General features: G+C 46.8%; 1 protein-coding gene and 1 non-coding gene across 4 annotated transcripts in view; one reads left to right on the top strand and one right to left on the bottom strand.

The window, feature by feature from the left end:
• The window catches only part of LOC105022096 (protein TANC1), a 41510-nt gene that overhangs the window by 6747 nt on the left and 10670 nt on the right, over positions 1-24093 (bottom strand). For all 3 annotated transcript variants that reach the window (XM_010890230.5, XM_020042360.3, XM_034289500.1), the window contains 15 exons: positions 23715-23848; positions 21808-22036; positions 20621-20902; positions 14816-14929; positions 14351-14647; positions 12520-12671; positions 10630-10861; positions 9155-9321; positions 6303-6611; positions 4850-5050; positions 4342-4554; positions 3941-4063; positions 3464-3700; positions 3075-3269; positions 2474-2555 (listed from right to left, as the gene is read on the bottom strand). In XM_010890230.5, the coding sequence (XP_010888532.3) occupies positions 2474-2555; positions 3075-3269; positions 3464-3700; positions 3941-4063; positions 4342-4554; positions 4850-5050; positions 6303-6611; positions 9155-9321; positions 10630-10861; positions 12520-12671; positions 14351-14647; positions 14816-14929; positions 20621-20902; positions 21808-22036; positions 23715-23848 (2967 nt within the window). The remainder of the gene's footprint in view (positions 1-2473; positions 2556-3074; positions 3270-3463; positions 3701-3940; positions 4064-4341; positions 4555-4849; positions 5051-6302; positions 6612-9154; positions 9322-10629; positions 10862-12519; positions 12672-14350; positions 14648-14815; positions 14930-20620; positions 20903-21807; positions 22037-23714; positions 23849-24093) is intronic.
• trnat-ugu lies at positions 446-518 on the top strand. Its single transcript has one exon. It is a non-coding gene; the product is annotated as a tRNA-Thr (tRNA).

Raw genomic sequence — 24093 nt, 5'->3', positions numbered from 1 at the left:
CACATCTCAACATCGAGTGTCCTGAGTGTGCTCGCCGTTGCTGATTGGTTGGCGACTGTCGCTGGGGCAAGTGTTGCTGTGCATTTGGCCCAGTGCTCTTTCAACAAAAACTCCCTTCTCTATCTATCTATCACCACTGTCCTCATTAATTATACCACAAAAGGCCCCACAAAAAACAAGGTAGTTATTAGGGTTTCGAGTAAAAGACACGCACTCTGCAATGCACTCTGGTCAGTGACTCTTCTGCCCATTTGTAATGTCAGCTCCGACCTCAACAGGCAACAAGTCACATAATTTCTGCCTCCGGGGCAGTTTGGTCTGCGGAACAAGAGTCATGACGAACAACGCTAAACTGCCAAGTATTGTGAGGAGTGTCCCTGTCTATCTCTGAGCATGCTGGGTGTGACATATAAATATCCTGTTGCCGTGGCACATTAACAAGCAAGGCTCCATAGCTCAGTGGTTAGAGCACTGGTCTTGTAAACCAGGGGTCGCGAGTTCAATTCTCGCTGGGGCCTTGGGAAGAGTTACTTTTTTAATGGGGGGGGGTTTGGAATTTTTAAATACAGTGCAGTGAGCAAATCCAAAACTTTATTTAAGTGACTACGCTGTCCACTACTTTCCTGTAGACATAAATACCACTTCCGATAACTCTCGTGTACACAGATGACCTAGTGTGGATGATAAACAAAGCAACCAGATAGGATAGTTATTTCTTCTGATCCGTATTATTTCGCTCACGTACGGTAAACCTTTGGTGTCTTACCCAAAGAGGAAGCGGGAAGAAAGACAGACAGACAGACTGTCCTCCAAAAGGGAATAACTTCATTTATCTCCTCTAATGAGAAGCCAGCAGGCATGGGAACACATTTGCATAGAGATAGGACAATTTCACAAGATGACAGGCAGATGTACTCAAGGGTTTCTGTCACTGAATAGATTAGAAGAGCTGAAGTGAAAATAATTTGGCATACAGTACCACACTGAGGTCCTCTCCAATGAAAAATCTGTCAATGTAAAACCAATATTATTTAGTAGAACATACAGAATGGTAAAACCAAACAATAAAACCAATAAAGACCTCTGCATTGATTCTGCTATTTTACCCTCAGTAAGGCTAGCATCTACAATTAACCTGAATATATGTTTCCTTAGTTTCTCTCTAAATAGCCTAGTCAGTAATACACATTCCCATTAACCAGATTATTTACATCCATTATTGCGTTATGAATCTCAATGCCATTAGACAGCAATGATACGCCTGGGAGTGGCTGAGTGCCAGTAGCGTCGTTAGGCCTGGGCGTCCGGGGCTATAGCTCTGGATCTTTTATGAATAGCCCCGGAACTCAAATGGGACAAAAATAATAACAATAAAAAATTAGCGGTTGCAATAGGGTTGTCTAAGCCCTGAATGTATTGTGATCCTAGCGACGCCTCTGTTGCCAACAGAAAGAACTGCAACAAAATTATGTTATTTTTATTTCTTGAAGATCACTTCCCATAATTTATTATCTATGGATATAGCATCTTCCTAAACTGCATATCATTTGTGGTAGGATTTTATTTCATGTTCATTGGTCCCTGCCTTGCTGCTTCAGACTGCGTTCTGCTGATTTGAGTTCGCTGTAGTAGGCCATAGGCTAAGCGTGAATGTGGGGCTAGCCCCTCTCTCACAATGCAATGTACATTGTACGTGTGAAAATATTAATATTAATACCCATGCAGAATGTTAGTCTGATAAATGTAGATCACACACATTTGATGCCAAATGGGGCTAACAGCCAGTAGCCCCACTACAGCGTAATTTCATATTTCAGACCTGATTGGCTGTCGGTCTGTCTGGCGCAGAAGAACGAGGAGGGTAGATTGTCTTAGCTAGCTTGTTAGTTTCACAAACGCCAGATAACTTGAGAAAATGAGTAAAGTGTAATTCATACTTGAGCACCGGTTTGAAACCCTTAATTTGGAGGAGAAACTTGAAGTAAAGCGACTTGGTGCCCATCAGCCACAGGATATTGTTATCATTCAAACTGCTGGTAAAAGTAATAGCGGCTTTAACGTGGAGTGATTTTTGAAGAAAAAGTGGCTAACGGTTAGCATACAAAAGAAGGCACTCTTCTGTTTTCCATGTCTGCTATTTGGTGGAGATGTTACTTGGTCGAGGACGGGTTACAAAGATTTGAACCCCCCCCTGCCAAAAAATTATAATCACTCGGCTTTGCATCAGCCAAACTACAGCAAACACTCCTGGCAGTGAGGAGGCCTCAGAAGCTCACTAAAAATGAAGGAATAATGAGTTTTTTTACTGTTCTGATTGCGTTGGTAATGGGTTTATAATAGCAGCAGGGCACCTCTGGGGTTTGTGTTTATGTCCAACACACCCCCTTGTGCCTTATTGCTTAAAAGAGCTCTGGTGATAAAACAAAGCTAATCATCTTTCGGGAGGCAGCAGATATGGCGGCGAGCTACGTACCGGTCTCCCCCCAGAGCGTGTCTGCGGCGTCAATCTGCAGGGCCGAATCTTCACCTTTCAGCTCCAGTAGGCTCTTCACGACCTGACAGCGAGACAACACGGTTTACAGTGATTGAAAAACAAACATTCAGTCGGAGGATGGCCTGTGCTGTGTTTGTGTGTGTGTGTGTGTTTGTTTTTGTGACTTGTCAGGACATTTTGTCCCCACAACTATACTAAAACCTGAACAAGGTGACTTGTGGGGACATTTTTCATGTCCCCACATTTCAAAAGTCATTTTCTGGCTCAGGGTTAAGTTTTAGGGTCAAACTTACAATTAACTTTAGACTTAGAATTGGGGTTTCTTTAAGGTCCAGGTGTTGTTGGTTAAGTTTAGGGTTAAGGTTAGCCATTATATCTAGGTAAAGTTTAGCCATAAATGTTACTTTATTGAGGTTAAGGTTAGGGTTAGGGTTAGGTAAGGTTAGGGTTAGGTTAAGGTTAGGGTTAGGGTTAAGGTTAAGGTTAGGGCAAGGGAGCATGGAATTTAGTTTTTCTGGTCCCCACATTTCACAAAAACAAACATATGTGTGTGTGTGTGTGTGTGAGAGCGCCGGCGTACGTGTGTGTGTCCCATGCTGCAGGCAGCTGTCAGGGCCTGTTGTAGGGCCTGGCTCTTTACACGCTGATGATGGGGTCCCTCGGGGGCCTCCGCTGGGCCCCAGTCCTGGGCCAGCAGGTTATGGATGACGTCCATGTGACCCCTCAGCCCGGCGTGCACGAGGGCACACTGGCCGTTCTTGTCGACGTGACCCACCTCGAAGGGACGAACACACTGATCAATCACATCTCGCCCGCTTAGCCCCTTTGCTACAGTGGTCACAAACCTACAGGGCGCGTAACCTCAACCCGAAACCCGAGAGGTCAGGAGAGGCGGAGCACGGACATGCAATAGTCAGGCTACTCACTAGGCGAGACTAGCCAAGGAGAGAAACTCCACAGACCACTGACCTTGGCTCCCTTCTTACAGAGCAGGCCCACCAATCCGCTGTGACCCGCTGCGGCGGCCAGACAGAGGGGGGTCATGCCGCTGTCCGACAGGCCGTCCACAGGGGCCCCGAGCTCCAGCAGCAGGGACACCATCTCGGGGTGACCCAGGTGGGCGTGTACGCCCAGCACAGGAGACCGACCCAGCACCTCGGAACGGCCGCTAACACTGGCCCCGCCCAGAATCAGCAGACGACTCACCTGCGTGTTAGAAACACGTGCAAGGTGTGTGTGTGTGTGTGAGCGCATCGAGTGAGTCTCTCTCACCTTGATGTGGAAGTGTGTGTTTCTGCTGTCGGTGTGTTAGGTGTTTGTGTGTTTGTGTGTTTGTGTATGTGCCTACATGAAGTGAGTCTCTCACCTTGATATTGGGTGTGTAGAGGTGTGTGTGTGTGTGTGTGTACGTGTGCGCGCATACCTGTACTGTGTGTATTGTCTCACCTTAACATTGGGTGTGTAGAGATTCCTGAGGGAGGCCAAAGCGGCAGAGAGGCTGTCTGTACTGTAGCTCACCCACACAGCCTGCAGAACACTGGAGGACACACCTGTTCTCCTACTCTGACCCTGAGGCAGAGACAGACAGGAAGAGACCAGCAGAGAGACAGACAGACAGACAGAGACAGACAGAGACAGACAGAGACAGACAGACAGAGACAGACAGACAGAGACAGACAGACAGACAGAGACAGACAGAGAGAGGCTCTGTTTCAAAACTGGTAATCCACCATTGACATCCTAATCAGAATCACAGAGAAAAAGGAGTAGAGTGGCTAGTATGAAATGGACTTCAGATAGCCTAAACAATGACAGTTAATACACTATACATACACACTAGCTCATACCTTGAAAATGTGAGCTTTGAGGATATGGTGACCCAGCTCCATGGTCTGCTGTCTGTTCAGCTTGCCCTCCTGCCTGGAGAACATGAAGGCCAGGAGAGCGTGGCCACTCCTGGGGTCACAGAGGAAGTCGGTGCTCTCTCCGTCTGCCCTCCACACCAGCCACTCTCTGAAGGAGGGGTGGAAGAGCATGCGGGTCCCATCCCTGCGCCTCACCTGGGGACGTCACAGTGTTGGCCGTGAATCTACTAGTTTCTCAGCAGCTTCCAGGTCACCTCTGGGAGGTCAGTGGCACGCAGGACACAAGATCACCAGGTTGACATTCTATGTCACCTGGCAACAGCGGACTCCCACCTTTTATTGTTCACAACTTTAACTACAGCTACCGGCGCCAGCGAGAAAACTACCAGTTTCGAGCATACGACTCCAGTTAAAGCCCGTCAGCTTAAATCTTCCCGACTGACCTCTAGGCTGCAGCCAACAGCACACGGCCACTCCTCTGTCTTCTCACCAGAAAGGAGGCCAGGGTCTCCATGCGCTGTTGGAAGTCCTCCCAGGACATCTCTCCTCTGACGCCCCCAGCGTTCAGTGCCCGAAACAGCTGCTCGTCTGTCAGTGGGTGCAGTGAGGCCAGCGCCACGTTGAGCACCGGCAGTGCCCGCTCGAAGTCCCGCTCCCCTTTGAACACCGCGTGACACCACAGCAGGTACACCTGAATATCAAGGAACGGGAGGGGGGGAAAACAGAAGGCAAAAAACGAGTCACGTCCAATGGGTTTTTATCCTAAAAGCTTGTAATGCTTACAGTCTCTGGGAGAGATATTAAAACCAAGGGATTTGAATCCAGGGATCACCAGTAAAGGCCCACTTTTGGTGTTTTGGATGTGTATGTAATGTAAATGCATTAGAGCTGTCAGATCAGTGAACGGCTGTTTGCTTGGGTCAAAGTGCTTTTACAGACAACCAGCCTGAAACCCCAAAGAGCAAGCAACAAGAGTTCATGCATGGTGACTAAGAAATACCCCTGTGTAGGGTCCAAAATTAGGAACAAACCTAAAAAGAAACCAGACTGAGGTGTGGCCAGTCCTCTTTTGGGTGTGCTGGGTGAAGATTTAGATTATAAGAGTACATAAGCTTATGGGCCAAGTCAATGTTTTTGCTCGTCACAAAGCCACACCCGTCCAACTCGCGTTAGCATTCAAACGACTGAAAAAGTGACATGGACAACGAAAATCAAAAAACTAATACTTAATATTCCCATCATCCTGATGAAGGTTAGAGCAGTGTTTCTTTTTAACCTTTCCACTGCAGACCACGAAATATCAGGCAGAAGTACTCGAGGACAAACATTTGCAGAGTATGAGATTTCATAGTGGTTTTTGCCAGTAATGGCCGATCACATTATAAACAAAGTCTAACCAACAGCCATTCGCACGGTCACAATAATTCCAATACAATTAAAGATGTAGCCCAGAACTTTAGCAACAACCAAAAACCAAAATCTGTTTAAACGTCGCATTTAGAACCGGACTTCTACTATATTGTTTACGTGCCTGTGACTGGAAGAAGGTTCTGTGAGTCTAAATAAAAGACTCACAGAACAGGAGAATTGTGGACCGCACGCAGACACCCTGATTAACATCAATGCAACACAGAGTCCCCAACAGCAGAGCTCTCATCATCCTGACTCCCTAAACAGAACGGGACTGCTGGTCGATTTGACAGATTTAACGCCCTCCACGTTTGACGTCAGCCACACACACACTTCAGCTGGGGCGGATCTGACTGAATTGAGCCCCCCCCCCCCCCCCCCCCCCCCCCCCCCCCCCCCCCCCCCCCGAGTGGGCACAACACCGGTCCTCCCTCCCAGCTATGCACCTTTTTAAAAATGCAATGTTGCTCTTTTCGCGAATGCCGCAGGCGCTGTCGCAAACCAGTCATTTCCGTTACATCAATTAAACTCACCTCAGCCAGGGCGACCGGCACCACCATGTAGTTGCCTCCCTTGAGCACCAGGTGGGCTGACTGGAAAAGGTCCAGGGTCAGTTTGAGGTACAGGAAGGAGCCCTGGCTGCGGGAGGCCAGGTGAGCGTTGAACTTGCTGAGGAGGAGGGGGTCCGGGGCCGTGCCGTTTGGCGTGGTGACGTTCAGGGCGATCTCGGGGCTGGCAATGACGCGGCGTTGGATGTAGTCACTCAGGTCACTGCCGATCTCGCTGCTCTCGGGAAAGTCATCCAGGGTGATTCTGGAGAAGGGCATGAGACTGGTGATCTCCTGGGAGGGGACAGGGAACAGCGATTACATGGTAGAATTGTAGGTACTTCTGTGTTGTGGAATCAGGCCTGGCCGAAATGCACCTTGTGAAGTACTATGTACATCTTAGCTTGGTTCCCATACGGAAATGTACTATATGGCAATGTGTATGTAACTTGTGTCTTATATGAGCATATATGTTGTAAACATATTTGGTTGGATCAACCCATATGTACATATATGTACATACAGTCAGGTCCGGAAATATTGGGACACTGACACAATTTTGGCTCTCTGGACTTGAAACAAAAAGAAGTGCAGACATAGTTTCATCCATAGTCGCCTTATTTCAGGGGCTCAAATGTAATTGGACAAATGAACACAATCATAAATAACATTTTCATTTTTAATACTTTGGCAACAATCCTTTGCACACAATGACTGCTTGGAACGCATGGAATCATCAAACGCTGGGTTTCCTCCTTTGTGATGCTTTGCCAGGCCTTCACTGCAGCTGTCTTCAGTTGTTTGTTCGTGGCTCTTTCTACCTTAAGTTTTGTCTTCAGCAAGTGAAATGCATGCTCGATCGGGTTGAGATCAAGTGAATATTCCACTTCTTTGTCTTAAAAACCTCCTGTTTTGGGTCATTGTCCATGTGTTAATTGAAGCGCCGTTCAATCAACTTCGCTGAATCTGAACAGAAAATATATCCCACTATACTTCAGAATTCATCCGGCTGCTTGTGTCTCCTGCCACATCATCAATAAACACTAGTGACTTCTTCTCTCAGAATGTACCAAACTGTTGATTTGGCCACTCCTAATGTTCCTGCTATCTCTCTGATGGATATTTTCTTTGTAGCCAAAGGATGGCCAGTTTCACTTGCACTGAGAGCTCCTTTGACCGCATGTTGTGGGTTTACAGCAACAGCTTCCGAATGTGAATGCCACACCTGGAATCAACTCCAGACCTTTTACCTGCTTAATGGATGAAGAAATAATGAAGGAATAGCCCACACCTGTCCATGTTTTGAGTCAATTGTCCAATTACCTTTGGTCCCTTGAAAAAGAGGGGGCTGCATATTAAAGAGCTGTAATTCCTAAACCCTTCCTCCAATCTGGATGTGAATACACTCAAAGAAAATGCACTTTAAGAGTTCAGCTTGATACTCTTGCTGGTCCCACTCTAATTCACTAGAGGACACCCACTCTAGGGTCTGCAGAGAAAATAAATAAATCCTTTACAAAACAGTCAAATCCGAGGGTCCCCTGCCTCACAGCAGAATAAAACTTATTTTAGTCGCAATGGGTTACATGAAACAGGTAATAGTGACGAGTAGAACAGCCTTGTTGGCTGTTTGTGCTGGTTCAGTATATGTGCCAGGACAACAGATTAGTCAGGGAAAAGCTGTCACCCATCACCTCAAGACATACAGCGACTGTGTAACACAGTCAAGCATCCCAAATAGCATCTATATGCGGTTTAGTGCGCTGTGGAGCAGGGAGCTTTAGGTCCCGGCTAAAAGTAGGGCACTACAGTTCAGGCAGTAGGTGTCATTTGGGATGGATGGAGCTTTCTCACTGATTCACATCACATCTCTTCAAGTGACAGATGCCATCAGGAATGGCGACGTCTGAGCTGAGAAAATAAAATTACAGCTACGAACTAATAAATCAAATGCAATACCCAGGTTATTATTAAATTATTATTGCCGTTTGATTTCTTGGCTGAGCACGGTTCCGTCAACGTGTGATGATCCAAACGATTTCACAGTGCCCTGGTTGCATAGCAACCGTGATGGGACTGTGTCAAAAACAGGATACTGGCAACTTCCCGGGAACCGGCCAATAGTGCTATTACTTCCTGTCAACAGACCAATGGTGGAACAGACCAGTGGGGAGAGAAGATCCTGGACAGTCAGGGGGATAAACCTTTAACATCCCTTGCGACCGCATGGGCCACACACACACACCCGCACACACACGCACGCACGCACGCTTTACATAACACCAGGCAGGCAGGCTCCCGGGGGCATTATGGGCCACTGGGGTAATCCAGGAGAGTTATGTGATGGCGATGTTGGGCAGATGTGTTGGACTCAGCTGGCAGGATGCTGGAACCACAGCCAACAGAGTCCCCGGAGGTGTAGACTGACCAGCCAGGTTGAACTACTGCATCTCTGGTGCCCACCAGCCAAAACATACCATTCTCTGTACCCTGAAGGCCAAAGAACTAAGGGCAAAATCAGATTTACTACAGTTGTTTCGGTGAAAGTGCAGGTGAGACCCGTTGAGCCACATGGCCTGACGGAATTGTCAGTGCAACAGAAAACCTGGGGACCTCGGTAGCGGAGTTCACATTAGTTCCTCTTCACATAGTCAGTTAGGTCCATTTCCTGCGTTCCTCATTTAAAAAGCAAGTAAGTGCATTGGAATGACAGTGTACGTCCTGCGCTGACTTGAACTGAAATGGAACTGGCCCCAACCCTGTCCTGTGGAGCCAAAACATCCCACATACACTGGCACCAGAGCTGGATCACAGCTTGGACGCGGTCGTCTACTCACCAGCAGGCAGGTCCTGACAGTGACCAAGAGTTTGAGCCAGGAGGGGAACTTGGAGATGATCTTGGTGATGAAGGAGGCAATGGTGTCACCGTAGTCCGGCTTGTGGAACTCTGCCTCATTGAGGCCATCAACCAGGAGAATGAAGTCTTCCTCGGGCACCTTCCTCTCTACACAGCAGAGCATGGGGGGGGGGGGGGGTTAGCAGTTAATATGTGCCGACCATCTAACCTGGGGTGCGTCCAACCTTTCTTCCTGCTTTCTCAGTCTATACTTAATGAGTAATTTCATGGAGGGACGCACCTCGGCTGGAGGGGAAAGCACCATGTCCTCTCTTCTTAACTCTCCTATAGACTCTCATCATGGCAAACATTACTTTAACAAGACAGGACCGGGGTGATCACAGGGGCATATCTGTCCCGTTCCACTGTACCGGAGCGGTTATTACAGCCCGACACAGACGTCCATGCCCATATGGACTCTGTAATCGCCATAATACACTCTCTGCACTAGGGTCGGGCATCTAGGCCATCTCTACTAATCCATATCATGAAGAAATACCTCGTTCACACACAGCCTCAGCCTAGAGGAAGATAACACGTCGATAGCTCTGCACCTGTTTTGGAGAGTCGGGCTTTAACGAGGCATTTGAGTGTAGTAACTAACAGACAGCATGGTCAGGCTGACCAGCCAAATCATGACAGGCATTCAGAGACACTGACTGTTACCAGAGATGGTCCACTTCAGTGACACAGTGTTTCCTGGTACGTACTGTAGGGACCTTACAGATCCTGCCCTCGGGTCTTGATCTGACAGAAAACCGATCTGAGGGATATTGAATGACACAGACGCTTATCGCGTTATTTCACTTTTTAATCGCCAAGTTCCATTTGGGTCAGCACCTGTGGCGCTTTCAATCAGTGACCTTATTATCCCAAAATGATCCAGCAACCCGCCAGGGAGTCGTAATCAACGCTTTCAGGCACATGGCAATTACCCAAACTGTGGGTGACAGAGAGGGGGAGGGGGTGAGTCAGGCTGCAGGTGTTGTGATTGGAGACAACGCGGAGGGGGGCGTGTATGATAAAAGAATTAATACCACTAATAATCAAAGCATTTTTTAAAAATCTTACAGATCACTTCTCCAGACATCAAAAACACCTCACCTCATTCACCACCAAAGTGTTATTTGGGCAGAAACGCTCACCACGCATCAGATGTGATGTAAAAAAAAAAGTTCTGACGTAATATTTCACGCTCATTAGTAGTTGGGGGATGTTTAGGTGGCCATGAGGGGGATATGGGACTATGACACCGGGACAACACCCCCGACTCTTACCACAGACGCCATAAGACGATCCCATGAAAAACAAAAAAATGACACCCTACCAGAGGGAAGCCTGCCCCCTACTGGCCCTCCGACACCGTAGCATCTGGGATGTGAACGCGGTGGCTGCGAGAGGGAGTTAGATAAGTACCCTTGCGTAGGTTGACGAGAGGCTCCAGGACTCCCCGGCGGAAGGCGGCGATGGGGTCCTGTACACAGGAACGCAGGCTGAGCGTGCTCTGTAGGTGGGGCTCCCTCAGCAGTAGCTCCCTGTAGCCGCTGAGCTTCGGAGCCCTGGAGAGGAGGGCCGCCATGCTGTGAACGAACTCCGGGACCAGGCAGGTGTAGGTGTTGTCAGCCTGGCAGAAGTGGTAGGACACCACCTGAAGAAAAAAGGGAGGGAGAGAGGGGTGAGGGCTGAGGGAGGAAGAAAAAGACGAAGAGAAACGCCCACGTTCTGAGCACTTCGATGATGGGTTTTCGGCCCCCTCCAGGAGTTATGACTCCATGAGTGTCTTTAGCTTAAACACTTTTCCGGAGAAGTCTAAATATATTTCCATCAAAGGAATCAGTGTTTGTTTGTTTCTCTCCAAGCGTTTAAAGTTTCTTGGATGAGCTGCTAATTAACAGATGGCTAATCAAGCAGCCATGACAAACCCACATACAGAAAACTGGGAAACAATGTGAGGCAGAGATGTCCAGAGTAAACAAACCTTCTGAGAAACAAAAGCCAACAGGACTGTGGTCTTTGGAACTCGACGGTCTGATGAAAATGTATGAAAATGTACCCACTATGTTAAGTCACACTGAATAAATGCATGGCTAAATAACAGTTTTTTTGTACCCAGGGTTAACTACTGAAACCCTGGGTTATTATTAACTATACAGAAATGATCAGTGGGTCAATAGTCCCCACTAGTGATTGCCTAACAACTTGTCAACATGCAGCCCAAAAACAATCTGCATACATCTTACACACGTTTTTGTCTGTCTAGAGACAAAACAAAAGTATTAAACGTTTATAATAATACCCACCTGTGGGGCCACTAGAGGGAGCTGTTCTAAAGATATTTGTCAAAGGGACGTCATTCAATTAGGGTTTCTGTGTACGCATTCAATAGGGGGACTACCAAATTTTCTTTGCCTTAGAAAAACTCAGGGCCCCATTAGTGTAGAGAGGGCTGTCAGTAGTTATGGAAACACACAATAAATGGAACCATCTTGTTTATTAAGTTGGGGGAAAAGCTTTCCTTCCCAAACCCAGGGGTTGTCTTAAATTCAGGAACTCAAAAATCAAATGGGCAAAACCTCCACAAACAGATGGACAGCAGTCAGTCAGAAAACTCCTCCTCCTCCGAATTTGTCTAAACAAACCCAGTGCCTCTCAGTATAGTCACCCTAAACCCTGCCTCTCAGTATAGTCTCCCTAAACCCTGCCTCTCAGTATAGTCTCCCTAAACCCTGCCTCTCAGTATAGTCTCCCTAAACCCTGCCTCTCAGTATAGTCTCCCTAAACCCTGCCTCCCAGTATAGCCTCCCTAAACCCTGCCTCCCAGTATAGTCTCCCTAAACCCTGCCTCCCAGTATAGTCTCCCTAAACCCTGCCTCTCAGTATAGTCTCCCTAAACCCCACCTCTCAGTATAGTCTCCCTAAACCCCGCCTCTCAGTAGTCTCCCTAAACCCTGCCTCTCAGTATAGTCTCCCTAAACCCTGCCTCTCAGTATAGTCTCTCTAATCCCTACCTCTCAGTATAGTCTCTCTAAATACCTGCCTCTCAGTACAGTCTCCCTAAACCCTGCCTCTCAGTACAGTCTCCCTAAACCCTGCCTCATTGTATTGTCTCCCTAAACCCTGCCTCTCAGTACAGTCTCCCTAAACCCTGCCTCTCAGTACAGTCTCCCTAAACCCTGCCTCTCAGTGTAGTGTGTATGAGAGAATGCCTCAGCACATGCATACTGTACCTTGCTGTGCATGTGTTTGGATGTGGGGGTAGTGTACCTAGCTGTGTGTGTGTGTGTGCACGCGCGTGTAGTTGTGTACCTTGCTGGCCAAGTGTTTGACAGCCTCCTCTCTCTGTCTGCGTGCCTCAGGCGTCCCAGGGCAGACAGTATCAAAGGACAGGGGTTCCGTGCTGGGAGGTGTCGGGTGTGAGGATGCATTTGGGGTCCCATCTGCCCCCTGATCCCCACCTACTGGAGGACAGCCGGAGAGCACACCACAACTTCAGTCAGAGGAACACGAAAAGCACAAGTTTTTTTCACAAAACTGGCAAATTACATGTTAAATTGCTCGGAGTCTGTGAGAGTAAAATTTAAAAGCACCATTTCCTGACGTTTCTTATCCTTTAACAACATTTAACCTTGTTTCTGTACTGGAACCCAACGCGAAAGCAACGTTAATTCAGTGAAGCCTGGAGACACAAATCACATCAGTCTCTTGTCAGGCATTTCTCATCGTACACTGTATTGGATTTTCTTGAGCAGGCACATCAAAGCAGATCCCTGCTCTTCACCTAAATTATGTCATTAGCTGACGTCATTCACTGCTCTACCGTATCATGAGTTTCATCAATTTGCCTGATGGGGACCGAGAAAGTACACACTTGACAATGAGAATAGGAGTGCTACACAATTGGGACCATTGACGTAGCAGTGCTTAGTTACCGACGTGAACGCTGTGCTAGCGTCTGTGCAACATCAATCACTACACAATGAGCCAAAGCTTTCAGGGATGGAGCTGTCAATGGTTGTGTTTCGGTGTCTTTGAGTGGTTCATGTGCCCTGATGAAGATATCTGAGGAACACTGCAGAAGAGCTGGTGTTTGACACCAACCAAAGCAGGGACCACGTAACAAAATAAATAATAATAATGATAACAAAAAAACTACAAAAAATTCTGAAAAAAACTAATCACATCAGATAAAACATGCAGAATTTGTAAATAAAACACAAGAAATCAATAATCTAATTCCTGGATTTTGCTACAGAATGCTTGTATGCTTGAAGATGTTAAACTAATTAAAGTGTTAAACAACTGCAAAAACTGAAGACTACTAAGAACTGGTAAGTTGGTGTTGCATTTTTTTTTGCTGGAGCTGCCGGTTGCAGTACGGAGCTGCCAGGCAAACTGAATAGTTACAAAGCCTTCATGTTGCACGTTTGACCTTTTTAAATGATTAATGGTCAAACCAAACTGACGCCAGGCTGTAGCCTGGGGAGTTTCAGTGAACACATTCTCCCCCAGCCACACTCTAAATTTCCCGGAGGGTGAAGTACTACCAGGACGACTGACAATAAATACGAATGCTGTCATTTCGTCAAGTCGGCCCCTGTTTGTGAAAGCAAATGAATCGCCTAACAATGAAAACCCAACTCCAGTGAGGCAAAGAAAAGAGCATAAAGTTAGTTTTACAATGTCTTGTAGGGCATCCTAAATGTGAAAAGCACATTGTAAATGCCCACCTTCTGGCATTAATTCATTTAGGGAGAACAAGCACTACATAAAAAACTGGGTACTAATATCTCCGTAAGCATCCCAGGTCCAAGTTAACAATACTTTGTGGATTGATCACTCAATTGTATTGTATTTAACCCTGTGCTAAAATCCAATTCATCTGTTATTGGATCAACTCAATCTGTCCAAGGACCCCAGTTTAAGAACCACTGGTCTGACGCCACAACCTTCTGTCTGATGGAAGATCTGACAGCCCCATTAAAACAGCTCGGCCTCTAAAACACGACCCTTGGAAGAAGAGTTGATGTCAGCGTTTGGTGAAACGTGTGGCGCAGCGAGCTGAGGGCGGCGTAAACGTGCCAAAACAGCCAAAAGCTATTCCCACAGAACGACTCCAGCCAATGGTTTAGTGTCTCACTTTTTGGAGAGGCGCCGGGGCTCTGCATGGAGGCCTTCTGCACGGGGGCCTGTGGCATGCGCACGCCGTGACAACTGAGGGCCACTAGCCGCGAGGCGATGGCCGTCTTGCCGAAGCCCACGTCGCCCACCACCACGGCCCCGCGGCCTTCGCAGGAGTCACTCTGCTTCAGGACCTCCTCCAGCCGCTGGAACAGCCAATCGCGGCCCTGGAAAGGCTGGTCCGGGCCGACGGACGGAACCTCAAACAGTAGCGGCTTCAGCATGATGTCACCTGACTTGAAGGGAGCGAAGCGCGCTGGACGGAGGGGGGGGGGAGGACAGAACATGCAAGGGGTTACTTATGTGATTTGTTCATCAGAGGAGAGCACTGGGCTTTAAGTCATTCATGAATCCATAATCCATATTCATGAATCCATAATTCAGGCAGGAAGATCAATCTGCACACGCCCTCACAACGCCTTACCTTTAGCGTCCTTTCCCCCTGTGTTGCTCCAGGGCTGTTTGACGGAGCCTCGCTGCGGGGCTCCGCACTGATCGTCCAGGTAGCTCAGTTCCTCCAGCTTAGTGGAGCTGGTGGCTGTATGAGGGAACAGGAGACACAGAGTGAAGTATGAGAGCAGGCAATGGAAAACAGGAGAGGGGGCTTTGATACAGATGCGTTCATTTCATTTATACTCCTTTCAAGGTGGAAAAACATTTTTACAAAACCCTCCATCGCCAAACTAAGTGCAGCCGAGATTCAAGAGTTGTCCTTGAATTAAATGGTTCTTCCACTTATGCTGTATGTGTTTTGTGGCAAACTAACTACAGCTAAGACCATCAAAGACTAAACACACATTCACAGAAAGCGCACACACTGCCAAGCATATACACACAGACACACACAACTGAAGCATTAATTGCATCTTCAGATAAGCCAATGAACTGCTCTCGGTCGATCGACAACCTGGATCAGTAAACAAATCATGTTTCTTAACTAACCTCCAGACAAGTACCAGCCAATGAAAAGGAAATGAAAGACTCACCTTATGAGGCCGGTTGGGAGATGGAGGAAGGGAAGAATGAAAAGGGACGGATGAAGGGAAGAATGAGAAGGGACGGATGAAGGGAAGATTGAGAAAAGATGGAGGAGGGGAAAAATGAGAGGAGGAGAAGGAAGGCGAGAGAGTTGAAAGCCCACGCAACTCACATCAGGCATGCCCAATGCTGACATTACAGAGCTACAAGAAAATAGATCTTACTCTCTCGCTTTTCTCTCTTAAATACACACATGTGCAAACACACACACACACACACACACACAAACACAAAAACCCAATCTTCCCTTCTCCCTGTCAATTTAACTTTCCCTCCTTCACCCCCCCATTCTCTTTCACTCTCTCTCTCTCCGACTCACTAGCTCTTGTCAAAACCTTGGTAGAACGGATGTTTACCACTAGAACAGTCCCTGTTGGAGGATCTAAGGGAATCAGCATACTGTTCAGCACAGGGGCACAGAGACCGGCCCATTTTAACTTGAAAACCGACATGAGGCAAGAACACTTGTTCATGTACGCTCTGTAGAACTGTATCTCTCTGCTCAGCTACACCAGCTCTCTCTCTCTCTCTCTCTGCTCAACTACACCAGCTCGCTCTCTCTCTTTTTAGCTATATCAGATGTTGCTCTGTTCAACTACACAAGGTCTCTCCCTCTGCTCAACTACACCAGGTCTCTCTCTCTGCTCAACTACACAAGGTCTCTCCCTCTGCTCAGCTACATCAGGTCTCTCTTTCTACTCAACTACACCAGGTCTCTCCCTCTGCTCAACTACACCAGGTCTCTCCCTCTGCTCAACTACACCAGGTCTCTCCCTCTGCTCAGCTACATCAGGTCTCTCTTTCTACTCAACTACACCAGGTCTCTCCCTCTGCTCAACTACACCAGGTCTCTCCCTCTGCTCAGCTACACCAGGTCTCTCCCTCTGCTCAGCTACACCAGGTCTCTCCCTCTGCTCAGCTACACCAGGTCTCTCCCTCTGCTCAGCTACACCAGGTCTCTCCCTCTGCTCAGCTACACCAGGTCTCTCCCTCTACTCAGCTACACCAGGTCTCTCCCTCTGCTCAGCTACACCAGGTCTCTCCCTCTGCTCAGCTACATCAGGTCTCTCTTTCTACTCAACTACACCAGGTCTCTCCCTCTGCTCAACTACACCAGGTCTCTCCCTCTGCTCAGCTACACCAGGTCTCTCCCTCTGCTCAGCTACACCAGGTCTCTCCCTCTGCTCAGCTACACCAGGTCTCTCCCTCTGCTCAGCTACACCAGGTCTCTCCCTCTACTCAGCTACACCAGGTCTCTCCCTCTGCTCAGCTACACCAGGTCTCTCCCTCTGCTCAACTACACCAGGTCTCTCCCTCTGCTCTCAATGAGTTAGTGGAAATCCAATAGAGGTGGTTTAACAATTAAAGTATGGCAAACAAGCAGCTAACTAGATTACAGTCTTTTCCTCTGGGAAACCGTCTGCTTGGGGGCCTCTGGTCGTGAAATAGCAGAACAGAAATATCTGGGTATGGAGGTTGTAGATATAAATACTGCATGTGTGAACAGGTTTTACTTTATAAACGGGGACAAAAAGGTCCCTTTGGTGTGATTTAATCCAGGAACGGGTAAACATTTTGAAAAACATATTAAAAACGGAGGTTAGGGTTATAGTTCGGGTTATGCATTAGGACTTAGGGTGATGTGTTTGGGGTTGTTAGGTCGGGGTTAGGGGTTAGGGGTTAGGGTTAGGTGAAAACATGCTTGTTTTTTTCATTAACTTAAATTTGATCCATTTAGATAGCTAATTCACATGAATCTGCAGTACAGTACCTGTTGTAGCTAGACAGACAATACACAGTACAGGCCACTCTCTCTCTGTCCCATCATCCAATAACTTATGACGGTTATTCTATTAACATCTGCGCATTTATGCACTTCCACAGATATTCCTCACACAGCACGTTTGACAGACACAAAAAGGTCCCACAGTGTAAAACGAACACGCTGTCAGTGTCTTACTTCTCCACTACTGGGAATTTCAATTACACGGCACGACTGTACCCCCAAAGAAACCGTTCACCTGATCCACAGTGGTTATTCATTAACTCCAGACGGAACAATTCCCATCACACAGCATATAAATCCATAGTGTCGCCTAATGCTACACAGCCTAGCCCCCTGTAACACAATATAATCTGGCATTACATGAGACCTTTAATCCCCTCAGAGCAGAATCAGAGGAGGAATGTCACGTTGCTCGGCTCTGTGACACGCACTGTTACGGCTGTAAAGAGGAAGTGGACAGGAAATGACCCGTGTGCTGGTACACTTCTCCTAGCCCATCGTAAACACCTCGTTATGCAACCCTTGCGACCCCAACAGGGCCTTCCTGGCCAATGGCGAGGTGTGTGAAAAATCAACGCAAATGATAAACAACGTTTTTGTCATCTCATAGGAAAAGCGATTGCATCTTTCCAGAGACCACCAAGCAGACTCTTTTGGAAATCCTGTAAACTCCAAAATAGCACTTTGGATTTTAAATGATAGAATGACTGTAGGGTTAAATTGTAGACAGTCAGCGTTTATTTGAGACAGGTTTATCCATATTGGATGAACCATTTAGAAATTACAGCACATTTTGTACCTATTAGTCTTTCCATTTTCATTTTTTTAAGTATTTGGTCAATTTGCTTAATAGAGATTTGTGTGCAGCATTAGTGCACGCACAAGGTTCTTGACTCTAGATTTAGCATTTTAATTATGAGTCTGTTGCTGATATTTGAAGAATTGTAACCTGAAGATGTGCCAACTGAAGACTTGACTACTGAAGATGTGTTATCTGAAGACATGTCAACTGAAGATGTGTCAACTGAAGATGTGCCAATGCAAGTCAAGCTGGCCATCATGAGGCACATCAATCAGAATTAAGCAATCGGAGACATAGACAGAACCTACGGCCAGCCAAAATCAATCATCATTAAGTACAAGGAAGAACTGGCAATGGCCAAGTTCACCATAGTGATGAAGAAGAAAAAAAAAGAATCTAACAACTGTCCAATATAAGGAACACTTTTCAGGAGCTAGGCATGGATGTGTGAGCCTCTACCATCCACAAGAGACTTCTCCAGCCAAACTACTGAAGCTGGACTACAAGGTGCAAAGACGCTAGGTAGCCTAAAAAAACTGGATGGCGTAAAACACACAAAAGAGCCAGCAGAGTTCAAGATAAAAGGCATTGTGGACAGATGAAAAGAACATTTAAAATCTACCAGCGTGATGGCCAGGGGAAAGTCTGGAGAAAAAATGTAAGTGCAAACCACCTCATCGATGACATATGGTGGAGATGGTGTTATGTTTTCAGCATATATGGGTGCCACAGCTCTTCATTGATGATGTAACTGCTAATGGCAGCAGGAGGATGAATTATGAAGTGTCCAGAAACATCCTGTCTGCTCAGATACAACAAATGCCTCAAAACTCTCAACCAAACACCTGAAAACTCACAATCAAACACCTCTAAACTCACAATCAAACACCTCTAAACTCACAACCAAATGCCTCTGGATGGCACTTCATCATGCAGCAGGACAGTTACCCCAAACACATTGCCATAGCTACCAAGGAGTTTTTCAGGGCCAAAAAGCGTAAAGATCTTGATTGGCCAAGTCAGACTTCTGATCTGAATTCACCTGAGAACGCCTTTGGCATCCTGAAGGCAGGACTTTCCAAACACATTATTCTCCTTGTCGGCTCAGACATTTTAACCAGCAACTTGTCATTTACCGGCCCAGTACACCGACCACTAGGATATCTTTCCTCCACAACAACCTCAAAGTGAGATCCATTTAAACCAATTAACAAATCTTCCAGGATCATTTCAAGTTACTCTTGAGTCTTCGTGAAAACTGAAGCATCCACAACAATAGGAGAAGAGGCTGTCAGGCATTTCAGTGGATATGATCCCATGAGAGGCGGTTGCCTTGCTTTCCAAATGGAGTGACATGTAACGAAAGAAAAGTTGTCTCTTGTTCTCTCAAACACAGAGGTGAGAAACAGATGTACGATGACAACTTAAACCCTCATGGAATACTGTAGCTGGTAGCTTTCACATTCTCCATCCCACAGGGTGCTGACAGAGATTAATATTATTGTATTCTTCCTCATTTAATGAAAGGAACCAGACAGCTCTGTCTAATGGCTTTCACATACCTGAAACAGCATGGCCGGGAAATATACAGCAGCAGCTGTTTAGCTACACAATCAAAGTAATGGCAGTAAGAGGACTACAACAACAAAAACAACAATAAAAACAACAATAAAAAAGTTGGTTCTAGCCCAGGAGTCTCCAACTCTTTCAAGCTACTTGAAAAAAGAAAACATGTAGATCCATAAGAGCTACTTTTAGAAAACGCGGCAAGATACTCTGATTTTTGTTGTTGCTTTCAAACAGGCACAATCCTCTCTTCTGACTATGGTTAATAAACCCATCTAAAGGGGGCCTTCTGTTTTCTCAGTTTAAAAGTTCTGAGTTTAAGATGTTTTGTAGGCGAGGAATTTACTGGTTGGATGAATCTGTAGCTACCATTTCATACAAGTAACAACCTATAGATCCAAATGATGTACTACTCATGATGATACGCTTCTATCAGGCAAACCTACATGGTAATTGTTAAGAAGGTTTTGTTACATTATCACCATCCACAAAACGGTGGAACCTCAACATGAGCTTATCACTAGCAACGTGCAATGGAATGATCAAAAGCTGGCACCACATGGACAGACAGGGAAGACACGTCAGATATTAATTGCCATATACTGTGTTAGGTATGGCTTTCAAGCTGAACATGGGGGGGGGGGGGGGGGTTATGTCAATGTTGCGTTGATTAGAGACCTGCGAGGGTGAAGCGTCTAAAACTTGACACATTTGTCGATGACAGTTTGCAGTGAAGCACAAAAAACAACATGCACCTTCAGAATTGTTTCGCAAAGCTACTCGGAAATGGGCTGCAAGCTATCGGTAGCTTGTGACAAACCAGTGTGTGACTCCTGTTCTAGACCGTTGGTAAAAGTAAATCTGTTTGATTTACTTTCTGTCTGTTTTTCTTTCTTGGTTTAAGGATCTGACAGATCTCCAATGTGCTGTTTTACCCTATCTTGCAATGCCAGGTCAGTAATTTTAAAACAGTCATGTACAGTAGACTAGCTAAGACTACAGAGACACCAGCAGCAAGAAACAACGAGGTCCCTCACCTGCCACAGAGTTTGGCCGCGGCATCACCAGAGACGAAGTGCTATGTGTGTGACGCTGTGGGTGGGGCTTCTTGGCTGGAGGCGGAGTTCTGGGTTCCCCTAGGACCGTGACGTCAGACCTGGGAGGGACTTCGCTGGGTACTGGCAGGTCGTCCTTGGCAATAGGAGGGCAGGGGTCATCTCCACGCCCACTGTGTCCACCGGACCTCCTGCTACCATCTTTACTCAGATCCAGAGTGGAGCCGCCACGCTCCTCATTCTCAGAAGAGCTGGTGATGGTAGCTGAGGAATAGAGGAAGAAGAATTGTGTCAAGGGATCACAAACTACAAACAAAAACTACAGCTGATTACCTTTGGGGCATAATCAGGTGGAGTATTTTTCATCTAGGATAAGAACTCTGCTTCAGTACACTTAAGTTCTCCAGTCTAGTAAATTATTGATAGTAACACTGTAATGAGTTCAATCAATCAAATGTATTTTATAAAGTCATTTTCACATCAGCAGTTTTCAAAAATGCTCATATAGATCCCAAGGCTAATACACCAAAGAGTAATCAATAAGATGTTGAAGCACACTGAGAAAAATCTACCTAGAAAGGTAGGAACCTAGGAAGAAACCTGGAGAGGAACCAGGCTGTACAGAGCACATCTATCCGATTAATAGTAGATCCACATCAGTCATGCACTAATGTCCACAGAATCAAACAATTCTACCGCAGGCCAACACCCCTCGCCCTTCTGTATTTACCTATAAATATCAGCTCTATTTAGGGAGAAAGGTGTCCTATTTTAGGTAGACCAGCGCCAACAAAGACAGCAATGTCCTAGTTTTGATAGGAATGAAGTGAAGCCTAAAGTGGAACACGCATAAAGAGACAAAGAGCTGGGGCGGTAGATGATAAGAACTCAAAGCAAAATGAAACAATTACCACCTGTCTCTATTTCTCCAATCAGTGCAGAGGCCCTTAGCCCCCCCCTCAGCCAGAATTATTGACCATGCGAGCAGTAAGACCTACTCATGATAGATTGTGGTGGTGGTGGTGGGGGAGGGGGGTCACAGAGATCTCACAGCCGTGGGCTCATGTCCATATTTCTCAGGCGGTGTGCAGAAAATCCAATACGCACGCATTGAAATGGAATTGATCCGGCCACAGTGATGAGGATGGTGTATATACGGAAGCACCCACCTATGATTCCGCTGTCCTGGCTCTCGAGCGTGGAGCTGGGGCTGCGGCAGGAGCTGGGGCTGAGCAGGGTCCCTCCTGGACTGGGACCGGGGTGCCTGGGGCTGGGGAAACCGGGAGGCCCCCCAGCACCGCCACCGCCCAGGGTCGAGCTGGGGCTGTCTGAGCAGGGGGACGAGGTGCTGCAGGTCAGTGTAGAGCAGGGGCTCGCCGCCTGGCCATAGACGTTACACTTGCAGGGAGGATGGGGGGGGGGGGGGGGGGGTTGGAGAGATGGAGGGAGAGAGCGGCCACATGCGGTGGAGTAGGAGAGGAAAGGTCAAGAAGAAAGGGAGGAGAGATGGAGGGAAGATGATGGAAAGGGAGGAGACAAGTATTTACGATGATAAAGGATGGAAAGAGAATAAAGGGAAAAGGTTGTTTCATTTAGACATTTAGTCCATGAACCTGTATCACCAGAGGGTCACATCCAGCTGCCCCCTTCCAGACCTCCCCATATAAATGTATATAGGTCATGGGAAGAGTGCGTGTTGGTGTGTATGTGTGGGTGCATGAATGTATGTTTAAGATGAAGGATGATGTAATGCCCCTCCCAGATATCTGCGAGCCTCTTCACTGTGTCCTGACCCTGGATCTCCTACATGGGGTCTCCAGTCACTCCAGCGGAAGCCAGCGTTTCTGCAGCGGCGGACTTTACGTTACACTGGAGGAGTCAGCCCAGTAGTATCCCCACCTCCCCAACCCTTCATTCATCTTAATCAGGAGGACACAGCCCACTGCTTACAGCCGGCGCAATGTCTCCCTAAAACTGGCTCAATCTGGAGCTCCTGGAGATCAGGTGGGGCATTGGGAGTGAGGAAGTGGAGCAATGCTCAAACAGTAGAATGATGTAGGACAGTGTGTAGACAGTAGAATGATGCAGGACAGTGTATACAGACAGTAGAACGATGCAGGACAGTGTATACAGAGAGTATAATGATGCAGGACAGTGTATACAGACAGTGGAATGATGCAGGACAGTGTGTAGATAGTAGAAAGATGCAGGACAGTGTATACAGACAGTAGAATGATGCAGGACAGTGTATACAGACAGTAGAGTAATGCAGGACAGTGTATACACAGTATAATGATGTAGGACAGTGTATACAGACAGTAGAATGATGCAGGACAGTGTATACACAGTATAATGATGTAGGACTGTGTATACACAGTGGAATGATGCAGGACAGTGTATACAGACAGTAGAGTGATGTAGGACAGTGTATACAGGCAGTAGAGTGATGTAGGACAGTGTATACACAGTATAATGATGTAGGACAGTGTATACACAGTATTATGATGTAGGACAGTGTATACAGACAGTAGAATGATGTAAGACTGTGTATACAGACAGTAGAATGATGTAGGACAGTGTATATGGACAGTCAAACGATGCCAAACAGTATATACAGACAGTAGAATGATGTATGACAGTATATATGGACAGTAAAATGATGTAGGACAGTGTATATGGACAGTCAAACGATGCCAAACAGTATATACAGAGAGTAGAATGATGTATGACAGTATATATGGACAGTAAAATGATGTAGGACAGTGTAAGAAAACACGGTTACATTATGTTCTCTTTTAAATACAAATTCAATGCATTGTATTAATTTTCAACAGGTAATTTATCCTCAAAGTTTTCATTTCTAAAATGGCAGCTTCTCCAAACAAACAAAACTGTCATTAATAGTATACATACAAAACAACAACAACAAAAAAATCAAAGGACCCACAGAAAAAGAAAGCAAAAAAACCCAAATTAATAATCATTTCACTTTCACTTTGCCACACACACGAGCGTCGATATTTCTCCCCGTCCTAAACCCCCCAGAGACCGGCTAGAGAGAGGAATACTGAAATACCTTCTTCTCCTTCCGGTCCTCCATCGGGGCGCTAGGCAAGGCGGGGGTCCCTTCTCCCAGTAGGAAGCCCAGCCTGGTCATCAGTTCCTGGGTTGAGAAGGAGGAGGAGCTGGGCTGGAGCTCCGTGTGCAGCTCTGGAGGACAGGCGGAAGGGAGATGGCAGACGACCGAGTGAATTGCTGTGAGCAGCACGACCACACCAGACACACACAAGCAGTTCTGTAGACTGGCCCAGTTTCACGCGGTCCAGCTCAGTTGTGCCTCTCTCCCGCCAAACCCCGGCGGCGTCAGTTGCACGGAGGATAATATGCACTGTGTCGATGAAGGAGAGGATAATGTATGCACCCACAGGTCAGCACCGGTCGGTCTCATTACCCAT

Source organism: Esox lucius, chromosome 22 (genome assembly GCF_011004845.1).
Source record: "Esox lucius isolate fEsoLuc1 chromosome 22, fEsoLuc1.pri, whole genome shotgun sequence".
In the NCBI taxonomy this organism is placed as follows: domain Eukaryota; kingdom Metazoa; phylum Chordata; class Actinopteri; order Esociformes; family Esocidae; genus Esox; species Esox lucius.
This window is presented reverse-complemented; position numbering and strand designations above follow the sequence as displayed.